The sequence below is a fragment of the Myzus persicae genome, unplaced genomic scaffold, assembly GCF_001856785.1.
Source record: "Myzus persicae strain clone G006 unplaced genomic scaffold, MPER_G0061.0, whole genome shotgun sequence".
Taxonomy (NCBI): Eukaryota; Metazoa; Arthropoda; class Insecta; order Hemiptera; family Aphididae; genus Myzus; species Myzus persicae.
The window spans coordinates 478240-491061 of NW_019102308.1; the positions used below are offsets into that span (position 1 = coordinate 478240).

A 12822-nucleotide genomic window follows, 5' to 3' on the forward strand; every position below is an offset into this window, starting at 1 on the left:
TCACCGTCCCTGTGGTACCGTTGATAATTAGCCGCTCAGTAAAATCTATTTTACGACAATATAAATAGCTACTACCTATCGGGTGCCGAACTTAATTGCCGAGAACCAATACTGAAGTTTCGTTCGACCAGGACAGTTGACGTTCAAATTAAATTGCGAGTTCAGACCAATACTCGACGACATTCGTAAGTACACACATGTTTGTTAATTTTAATTAGACCTTTAAACATGTTACATCACATTATCATGTAGGTGCCTAGGTACATAAAATATAATTTACCGGTTAAATTATTTTGTCGATTTATAATTTGTTATTAATTGTATCCATTATGTTTATATTGATTTATGCAATATAGTTTATTTATTTATAATTAATATTGAAATTTAAATCAAAGGAGTTATTATAGTTGAGAGTGAAATATTTTCTTAGATTTTTAATTTACTATTGGCCCAACTATCGTTTTTTTTAAATTAAATTTTTGAATTTGCATACCATTTAGTACTAAACTATTACTGCTGGACAATTAAATAAAATATACATATGGGCGGATAATACTACATAATAATTAATAATTAATAACTTATAAATAGCCTACAACTATCGTTCTATAATTTTAATTATTCTTGTTAACAACATAATTAAAAAACTAGCTGGTATAAAATATGTAATATTTTGGTATTCATTTTTAAAATTATATAGTATAAATTTGTCATTTATCTATTTCAAAAATTAAACAATTTTTTTTGTCTTTATCTTGAGTAGAATTTTGACATATCATTTAGAACCTTATTTCAACTAGAAGTACTGCAATTTAGGCTTATTCTTCATTTACCTGGCCCAAGAAATTTTAAAGGACAAATTAGATCAATAAATTATAAACATTTATATTCCAGTATTTTATACTTATATATAATACCCGGTACAGAATTCAATGTTATAAATTGTCATCGGCTTAATTTAGGCTGGGACAACCCATATTGACTTTTTATGTCCAGACAACAGACTCTGAACTCTAGATTACAACAGACTTTTTATTGTAAATTAAATTAATCATTAACCCTCGTTAAAATTAAAAAATGATGCCAGATTAAAATTTAAAACAAACAAATTTTATCTATAGGATTTTTAAAATATCTGAAACTACTTAAATGAAAACTGAAATTTTTTAGTAAAATATTCCCACATTTAACTTGTCGTTTAACAATTTTAAAATATGGAATGCACATTTCACAGGTAGTTTATTTAAAAACATTTTATTCTTATTATAACATTTAGGTTCTTAAGAGGACTTGTGACACGTGTAACAAATTTGTGTGGTAACCTTTTATTATAGAGTGAATTTACCTTAAACTAAAACTATGTTTGTCATGGAACTTAAAGGTAGTTAAGAATATTATTTGTGTTTGCACGTGAGTTAATATAATGTTTTAATTTTTAAAACTGTAATATCCCTAGATTTAGATAGCCTTAGGCTAGGAATGACTTATGTTAATAAATAAAAAAAAAAAATTTTTAAAATTTATATCTACATGAGTATGAAAATATTAAAATTTAAAAATTCTTATTACTCACTTAAAAATTAAACTGTCGTAAAAAATTGATGTGAAAACATAGGTAATATTCTTACCTTTAAGTTTAATTATTACTTAACTATTAAAATTTACATCACTAAATTGAAACTTCGGAAAAAAATTTGCTATATTGTACCTACATTTGTAAGACGGTCGTTACGTCTTGTTAGTGGAAACCTGCATAATATAGGTTTACATTTTTACTAACCCATAACATACCAAAATATAAGTTCAGCTGATTTAATTTTGTATTGTTAACTAAATATTAGGGTGAATTTACCTATTATCAAAAAGTAAGTATATTTTCAGTGTTCTTTCATTGGTTCTACGATATTTTAATTCTTAAGCGAGTTATGTACTCATGTGTATTTTAAATATTAATATTTTACAAAATTTAATATTCAAGCTAATAAAACAAAATTAGAACTACTAAATGTAGATTTTAAAAATGGTATAATAAATAATGGTAAGTATGTTATGAGTTGGTAACACGGAGACTTCCTCTTTCGTTATTAGTACTTACCTACTTTTGAGTTATTACAAACATAAATTCGTAAATTTAGTTAAAAGCAAGATTTTTCTATACATTTTCTATTTAGCTTATTATGTATAACATATTCCCATTTTACACATCATACCTAATGTACTTTAGATTATAATTTCCGATTGATCACTAAATTGATTAACATTATATAAACGCCGTGAAATGTGGCTTCATAGATTCATTAATATAAATAATTGAGTTATTTGTTCAAGCTCCTATAGACAATAATACGTAATTTGTTATCGCTGCTTTTTTTTTCTTTAGAATCAAGATATTAACAATTTATTCTAATATGAAGTTAAAAGTAGACAACTAAGCTATAACATAGGTAATAAATAGGTAGGTAGTAGGTACTAATTTTATTTTGTGCAATAACATAATTTAAAAATAAGTTGAATGTTTTATTAATTTTTGGGGCTTATATCTAAATAGAATTATAAATTAACTTAATTTATAGTTATTGAAAAGCACTACTTATTTATAAAAAAAAACACGTAGTTAAGAGGGGCAATGAATAATGTATTACAATAATTGTGTTAAGTTTATAAAATATATAATCATAAATACTTTTAAGTTACTTGCTAATTTAGAAAAAATTGCAATTTTATAAATGAAGATAAAAAAGACATTATACTTACTTGAATAGCATTTAGGTTTTTGTTTCAATATATTCTTGTGTTAAAACTTTGTACATCGTTAAAACCAATAATTTAGGTGTATCCATTACGCTATGTATTTTTTTTCGGATAAACAGTGCTATTTTAAGGTATAGTATAATTTACAAATACAATCAGATGTACTGTGAACAGTAGATACCTATTAGTATACTTAGTAGTAAATATACTAGTGGGTATATTACCAAAACATTTAGGTACGTGGACTATGAACTTACATAATAATAATTTCAGCATTCACAAATAGGAATTATAATTAAAAAAAAGTAAACACATGGTTAATATATACATTATATCAATACCATTAAAATTCACTTGTTTACAAATTATAACGTAAAGTACCGATACAATCTTTCTATCTGCAAGAATGTGATCAATAAAGTATAAACGACGTCTATAGTAAATTACTAATATAGTCATATAGAACAATAATTTTAACTTATATAGTTACCTACCTACTTTGAACGTCTGTATTATTGTTTTAACAATTAAAACAGCATTATTGTAATTAACTTGTTATATAAACTCTTCACCTGACCTACATATTTAAGATAAAAATGTATTAATTATATAAATAATAATTATATTTTATTCGGGCGTTAGGTAGATACATAATATGTAGGCACTTGCTTAGACTGTTAAACACGTACCTACCTACTTCAGATCAGGTTCATGATACAGTCCATTTACGATTTTTATGGGTAGGTTACTATGATTTATGCGACCTTAGATTCATTTAGGTGGAAGAACTTGGATTAAAAAAAAAAATAGTTATTGTATAATTTAAAATTAGCGCAGGTTAAAGTTTAATAATATATTAACTTTCAGCATGTTTAAATATTAATAATTATTATACTTAAGAAGAGGAAATTCACGTGATACACCCATAGTAGGTTACCTACTACCCAACCAACCTACATTTTTTCAAAACCTTTCGCACGAATAAGAACCATTCAGTCTAAAGTCATAGACCATAATATTAATAGACCATACATGAGAAACTAAATCTATACCCGGTACATTTGGGTCCTTCGTAACTTTTTACTGATATTATGGATATCTGAGACTCAAAAATTACTGAACTGTTTTAAATAAAAGTTATATAAATAAATTCCTTGAAACATGGAGGATGTTTAACTGTTTATGTCTTATTTTTTCTACTTCTATAGGTAGTTATACAAAATAACAGTGATTTCACTTGAATATTTCCCTGAGTATATTTAGTGCAATATCATTAAATTGTAATTTGTATGAAAAGTAGTTTTTCATTGAAAATTAAAATAAAAACTATTCAAATTGAACCAATGTTATTATTACAATATTTTAATCATTGCAGAACTCTTCAATTATATAAAATAACTTGGAAGCTTTACAAAAACACTATTTCATTAGTATCGTTTTTATTTGGCGTGATAAATGTATAGTTATTTAAACGATGTGTGTTTTGGTTTGAGCTATTAGTTAACTTTTGAAATTTTAGACTTTTTTTCGAGTTGTATTAATAAGTTTGTTGCTCAATTAAAAAGCTTGACAATTGCATTCAAGGTTCCTTTTAAGTTTTCCTATCAGTAAATTAAAAAATATCGAAAATACATCGGGACAAATGGGCCATTTGATGGTTTGACTTTAACAACATTGGATGTTTTATTTAAGTTATTTTGTGGTACCTAATTCAAAAAATACTTATCATAACATATCGAAACATTTCTCTATTGTTTAAATTATTATTTCCTATATTTCTGTAAAAAATCAAATTTTCAAAATAGACATCTTTTAAGCCTTTTATAACATGAATCTTTTCACACAATTCTATGCTATGTCGGTCTTAACTTATGTAAAATGGATGGAATGTTTTTGGTAATAATTATAAGTTCAACCTACATTATACCAGGGGGGNTGCACAGTGGTCGAAGTGGAGGGGGGGATACGGAGCGATGACATCCCTCTACTTATTTTGTCTAGAACAACGCATTCCTCCTAAGACTTGTGTTTTAAAATGAAATAATTATTATGATTTTTATATTTATACCTATGTATAAGAAAACTTTTTATTTTTCGTATAGGCCTAAATCTGATATGTAAGGCATCCCTCCACTTATCTTGAGCCACTTCGACCACTGGTTATGCGGGTTGTACATTTGCGCCAACTTTTTTTTAAAATGGCCTTCTTTAGTTCTTCCAACAGTAAATATAAGCGCTAATGTATCTGAGTGTCTCATATTATTTATTTTTTAATTCTTAATTTTTTCTAGTATTTAAAAAAAATGTATTGTGCCAATGGGTTTTATTTCAAAGAATATTCAATGTGATCAGAAAATTTTTAATTGATCTACAACCAAAAGAAAAATGATAACAAAAACAATATTATCCATTGCAAAATATATATATGATATATTTTATCATAATAATATTTTTACTATAATTCTTAAGAATGAGTGTGTATCGGCCAGCTCTCGATAGTAGCCAAAAGTGAATAGATTGTCGGTCAGGGCAATAATGCAATATTAAAAATGTTGGCCCAGACACGCCTGTATTGGAAAATATCTATTCGGTTTGTAGTCAGAACAAAAATAATATATTAATTATGCTTTTAGACTGTAGTCCATCTAGAAAACGCGCTGTTTTACTCATGTTATTTACTCCGAGGTTTGAGGGGCTCCCTCCAAGATACCCCTAACTTATAACCATCGCTTGTAGGTTGTTGGGACTTTATTATATTATCTACTTGTTATATTGTGATAATAAGAAAACTCATAAATAATATAAGTGACATAATATTAAATAAACTATACATATCCTATAGGTTTTGTCTCCACTTTTTGTCTTCCTCCCCCCCCCCTTCCCCAAAAAAGGTGGTTATGTGGCCCTGTAATGATTTGAAATAGTCTGCAAACATTTTGACTACAACAATAAAAAGTTGTGATGACGCCCCTGTATTTTACTACTCTAAACACAAATAAAAATAAAAATATAAGATAAGATAAGCTAGATATCCTTTGAAATTGATCCTGATCAGAGCCGCACTAGAAACATCCTATGATGACTCTCTTATGTTTTTCACCAAGGACTAAATGCAAAAAAACAAGATATAACAACATAATATATTCTAGATTAATATTAATTTTTAAATGATAAACTAGGTGTTTACTTATCTACTGATTTAATAACTGACAAAAATAATTTAATAATATAAACGTTTAAAAATATAATTTGGCAGCATTATGACGATTGAAAGCAAATTGTTTGATCTGTGCATTGACGAGAGTCCACCAAGGAATGAACCATTAGTAGCCAAGTATATGAGGTATTTGAATATTTAAAAAAAAATTGTTTGGTTTGAATATTTATCTAATTTTAATAATTAATTTCTATAGGAGTTTTGCTTTTCCTGTACTATCAAAACTAACACCATTCAATATATCCAAAACAGGTAGTTACTTATCAGCAAATAAGAATGTTATTTTACAAAAATATGGGGCGGTAAGTACCTAATTTTTTAAAAATAATAATTTATTAGATATTATTTATAATAATAATATAAGATATGATGAAATGTAATTAATAATGTAACCGCAGTAATTTGCACTTAATTTACATAGGCATCGCATTTAAATTATATTTATTTACTTACTTCAATTCAAACACACTATGCCCAATTGCAATATATTTTTATGTTATCGTAATTATACAGCATACATAATTTTATTAACAGGTTTATAATTGATGAATTTATATATTTTTTTAAACAAAGTCCAAATTATTTTTTAATATAATTTCATTTTTCCTTGGGATTAAAACACTTAGTTTATACTGTATACTGTATGGTATTTAGGTTCATACATAGTTAGTGTATTATGTACATTTAAGATAACGAACATAGTGGTTTTAAGCTGTGATACTAATCTGATGAGCTATGATCAATTTGCTAGTTGTATTTACTCCATTTATATGTTTAACTGAAGTTTAATAGGTAATGATTAAAGTGTGATTATTATAAAATATGATTGACCACGTGCTTTTAAATCACGCTTTATAGAGTTTAAACTGATATAAATTTAAAGTATAACGTGATTAGTATGATTAAAATGAAGATAATTATTATAAATATTTATAAATTATAACTGTATTAGTAAAAAAACATTTTAAACCTTGACCTGATCAGTGAATTTTGTTGTGATATTAAAAATAACATAATTAGCTATTATACTTACTTATTTCTAGTAGTCATCACTTACGGTGAGTATACCGATATATATAATATATAGACTTTACATGGTTGAAGATCGTCCTACACGTTTTTTTTCATAAATTAAAAAGTGTTGATATCTACTTATATAATACCTTTGATATATATTTTAACCATTCAATAAATGAGTTTTCTTTTTTCCATGTTAATTATTAACAAAGGTATCTATTAATACTATAGTACAAATGTGCAATATAATTATACAAATATATTCATAGTAAAAATAATTTTGTATTGGCAGGTACTTCATTTTCTATACATATTTGTAATGGTGTTTTTTTGCATATACCTTCTGTCAAACGGTTATATCCAGAAAGATAATTTATAATTTTTACTTTTATTTTTTAAGTTATTTAAGAAAATTCATGACAGAAATGGTTGTAGATACCACAATATTTTATTTAGCATTGAAATTAACATATTTCAGTACACGAAACTAATTTGGAAAAAAGACATATGCATTGTACAAAAATTGTGGCATCTGATTAAAAGTATAAAAAAAATCGATTAACTATCAATACAACAACATGTGTAGGTACTAGGTTTATATATTTGAAGTCACAAGATATTGAGTAGGTACATAAAAGTTAATATGTGCATGTTCTGTGTACATATTTAGCTAAAGACTACCATGTACCTACATAATTTGTCTATATACCTATTATACTTGTACAAGGATATTTTTTAAAACAGAAAATATTATTGTCTAAGTCAACATTGAAATATCAATGTGGGTAGGTGCCTCCTTTCAAGTTCAAATTAGTACCGCAAACGCATTATGTTTAAATTGAGTCAATTCTGTTAACAATTAGTATATTGTGTATTTTATGAGTAGATATATTTTTTAATTTTTAACTCATACATGAATATTATGAATGGCCACTAATAAAACTTCTTTTTAAGCACTTACTTATTTTCCTTAACAATATTCGTGATCACCATATTTAAAAAATAAAATACAAGTATATAAAAATTTACAATAATTGTTATCTTCGAACAATGAACATACCTACTATTTTTTTTTTTTTTTTTGATTAAAATTAGCTTATACTTTATAATTTGTTTTTGGTAAAAACTATAGTACATATGTTGATGTAAAATACAACGTGTTGTATGTTATAGTATTTTACATTTTATAGAGTAAATTAATATCATGCTTAGTATATAACATGTAATTTTAGGAAGCTGAAAATGATATTGCATTAGTTTTGGAAAAATTGGACTCTTTAATATCAGATATTTTAAGTAATTCACCATTTAGAGAATTGAGTTCTGATAACATAGATGTTCAAATTTGGAATAAAGTTCTTGGTGACTTTTCGGATCAAGATGGAAATCGGCCAACTTGGGTGTATACTAACTGGTTGTATTGTGAATGTTATATACATCGTCGTATATTTGAAGCATTCGAAACTAGGTTAGTAGCCGTCTGAATAATAGTTTCGTTTAATTATTGTAGATATGCTTTCATTAACATAACATTTATACTTAATTATGTATACTTTATATATTTTAGTACATTCTTAAAAAACTATGATCCATTTTATGAGCAAAAGATGAAGGCTTTAACGCATTGTGAAGAAGCTATGGATATTTTGGGAAAATTCCTAATCAAATATTTCAATAAAAGTGATGTCCAGTTAAAAAATCTTCGTGAAGACATACCGAAAATCATTAAGTGTGCCTTATGGGGAAATCGTTGCGATCTTTCACAAACTGGTGGTGATGCTATTGCACAAACTGAGAGCCCGTTAGATTTGGTTGAATCATTACAACCTCTTATGCTCGCTGAAGAATCATCTAAAGTAGTTGATTTTTTATTTACTTCACTCAACGAACCTAAAGACAATAAAATTTTAGGTACTTGATTTTATATCATATTTTTTATAAATTAACGGTTTTATATTAATACGATTTCTATAGTATTTTACATAAATACATATCATTAAAATATGTTACTTTTTAAACGTATATTTTACGTGTGTGTTGACCAAATGTTTATACTTATTCTATGCGATTTATTTTCAGATATCATATTGGACAATGCGGGCTATGAGCTTTTCACGGACTTATGTTTAGCTGATTATTTGTTGACATATAAATTCATAAACAGTGTACGCTTTCATGGAAAAGCTATACCATGGTTTGTATCCGACGTAACCAGTCAGGATTTCACAGCTACCATAAATTATATAGCAAATGCATCTAGAAGTGAAACATTAAAGGAATTAGGCAAGCGATGGGAAGGCTATTTTAAATCAGGTATGTGAATGTAATATCAAATAAATTATAGAATATGAAATTTCAATCATTTAAAATAAAAAAATTGGGAAAATGGCCAATTTTTTGAATCAATGAGGTCAATATGTTAAGATTTTATTCAACAATAAAAGTCGAATAACAAATCTGTTTTTTTGTTTATATCTATCCTCTAAATACACACAGATTATATACTTTTAACAGTTAATTATAAAAATAGATTTTTATGGTATGGAGACCAGGGAATTTTTCTGATTTGAATGGTATAGTGATATTACGGCTATTAAACTGTATAATATATTAAATTATTAAATATATATTATACATTACATTATTTAATATTAATGTACCTATTTGTAATTTAATAAATGCATGATGGTAAAAAATGTCTATGTTATTATATTTACAGGTCAATGGATATTTGAAAGCGAACAATTTTGGACATTGCCATTCAACTTTGGTCAAATGAAATCATTAGATAATGAATTATATTCTAAACTTTCGGAGTCCTTTTTAATCATATCCAAAGGAGATCTGAACTATAGGAAACTAGTCGGAGATATATTTTGGGAGCCTACTGTACCTTTTACTCAAGCAGTAGGAAGTTTTAAGCCTTCTAAATTATTAGCATTAAGAACATTGAAATCGGATATCACTTGTGGCTTACCAGAAGGTTTAGCGGAACATATATCAAAAAATGATCCAGACTGGTTAAAAATCGGAAAATATGCTGTTATTCATGTAGATGGTATTTAAAATGTATTATCATATATATCGTGATTAGAAAACATGTATTTTCAATTTAGATATTAGACAACTATTGTTATCAAGAATTAAAATATGTAATCAAAAAATATTGAATATTAATTAGTCATTAAACTGATTACACATTGTATGGTGAATATATATATTATAATTATAAGTTATTATTATTAGCTTATATACCAACTTTATTAAATGCTAAATCATATTTACATAGATTATAGATAAGTAGGTAAATATAAATAGCAACTATTGATATTTGTCCTAAATTTATATATCAAGTTAAATATGTACTCGTATGTTTTTAAATGTATTAAATGTAGTCAAATTTAAAAATTATTTTAATTTCTGATTTATTTTTTATTACAATAAATTATACCTATTATATAAAAAAAAGTTTTTAATTATTTAAAACAAAATAAATCTTATGTTTAAGAATAAAAAAAGAGTAATCTTTCATGTTTTATAATATGTTTGATTAGAGGTTATAAAATGTATTATCTTGTGGTTGTATTCTTGTATGTAATAATTTAGATTATTATTGATTAATATTGGTAAATATTATGTGTTACAACTTGGGTGTATCAGAATAAAATCATCTCTAAGCATAGTTCGTTGATTTGGATGTTATAATAATTAATGGCATAGTCAGGATTATGGAATTAACGGGATAATGGGGAAGGGGACCTTCTTTTTTTGGTAAAAAAGCTTGAAAATTCAATTGAAGGTTCTTCCTAAATTTTTCTTATGCCAATTTAAAATTATCAAAAATACATAAATGCACGATATTTTTATTAACATTTGTATTTCTAATTCTGACAAAATAGGTTATTTCAAATGAAAAATAAAGATATTTCCAAATATTATTTTGGTTATTTTACTCAAAATATTTTAATACATAATGACTTTAAAATATTTAGACTAATTTTAAGTTATTAATATTAACTATTTATGTAATTTGACTTAAAAGTTTTTTAATTTAACCAATAAACACATCCGTTACAATGAGTAGTGATTAGGCAATTTCGTAGTTATATGATTTTAATAAATAATGATAAAGTTATTAAGTCCTACAAAAACACGATGAATGGGTATACACCGAATACTAAAAAAACATAAGTATTCGTCGCGTTTACGTATAATAGATTTAATTTTTAATTGAGGAAAAAAAACAAAGATAGAACATAAAAAAATTGATTTAAATTACTTTTTAATAAAATTTTAATTAAAACTCATTTTAACAAGCTTTAAAAATATCTACTCAATAATTTGTATCTAAACTGTTATCCATTTACATTACAATTGTTTTGTTTATTAGTAGAAGTAAAACTATTTGAACTATATTATAATATTTTTAATACCGTGGTGGTGGTTTAAACTAAAGATAATGTATACATATGATTTTTAATTCAATCAATTATTGGCTATCTATTATACGTTTAGTTTTAATCTAATTTTTTATCAAGTATACGACCTATGTAAGTAATTGTTTATTATTAATCATTGTGATTAGTACATGGTATTATATTTATAAAATATTGTGTTGTTGATATATATGACCTTTTTTTAAGTAAAAACAACACTTATAACTTTGTAAATATTTTTATGTATTATTTTCATGTTATTACTGATTATTATGAATAAATCATAAATTCATATTATATGCACTATTATATTAATGTAAATATCATATGCAGACATGCAGTTCAGGTTTAAATGTTTAATTATTTAATGTATGTAAGCAAAGACGTGCGGACATTGGACATTTTATACAGATGCAAATTGCATAGGAGTGATTTTTATTTAAAATTTAGGTTTTATGAGTCAATTAAAAGCATTTTTTTCAAATTTATGACATCGTTTAAAACTAAATAGGTAATCATATAAAATTCATTGTAAGGCTGTTTTTAATGCTGTGTAGTATGGGAACAATTTGACAACATTTCAGCAGATTACACATACCTAAACTAACCTAGTACCTATTAATGAAAAATTTTAATGACCTGACTAGCAAGTGACATTATTTCTTAAAAATACGTGTTTTCTTTAATATTTGAAATTAATATTTTTACTTTTTAAAATGTAGGCTATCCTAAAAAGCGCAATAAACTGTACATCTCTAATTGATTTTAATAACACGAGGTAGTTTAGAGTTATTGGGTATTGGCCAAATAATAATTACCATTCTGAATCAAATATTTAAAATTCTAATGTTTTATCTTATAAACTAAATACTAACAGGTATTGTGTATTATAAGTTCACTTTTATTTTACTGTTATGATGGCCTCAAAATTATTAGTATAGGCAAGGAACTTATTTCATTAACCATATATTTTGATTTGAGTTTGTTATTGAATATAAGAAGTATTCAAATATTGTCAAGAGTGGGTATTCAATATCATTTTTTTTTAAATAAGTAAATAATTATACATATTATAATTTATAATCACAACTAGCTAAATACTTATCTTATACGGATACAATTAATTTACCCTAACATTTTTTAAAACTCATATTTGTATGTTATATTGTAATATTTTAGATTTCTAATATTAGTATTAGGTAGGAATATCAAGACCAATAAATGTGAAGATTATTCGAAACTTGAATGTTCTAGAATTTCATCTGGCGTCAGCAAAATAAAACATCGCAATAAAAATAGGCAGATTGCGACCCATGTACCCATCGTTATTGGTACATACCTACACAACCTGTTTATACACGCGTGTTATTATAAATTATGACCGTGATATTGATATCACTA

The 12822-nt window shown here is 25.4% G+C and overlaps 1 protein-coding gene across 1 annotated transcript; it reads left to right on the top strand.

The window, feature by feature from the left end:
- Positions 1-51: 51 nt before the first annotated feature.
- On the top strand, positions 52-10444 carry LOC111031836 (protein-glutamate O-methyltransferase-like). The gene is made up of 7 exons (XM_022311945.1): positions 52-185; positions 6008-6094; positions 6165-6270; positions 8218-8453; positions 8553-8896; positions 9065-9298; positions 9705-10444. Exons 2-7 carry the CDS (start codon positions 6012-6014, stop codon positions 10049-10051), a joined length of 1350 nt encoding a protein of 449 aa, XP_022167637.1. The 5' UTR covers positions 52-185; positions 6008-6011; the 3' UTR covers positions 10052-10444.
- Positions 10445-12822: the final 2378 nt, after the last annotated feature.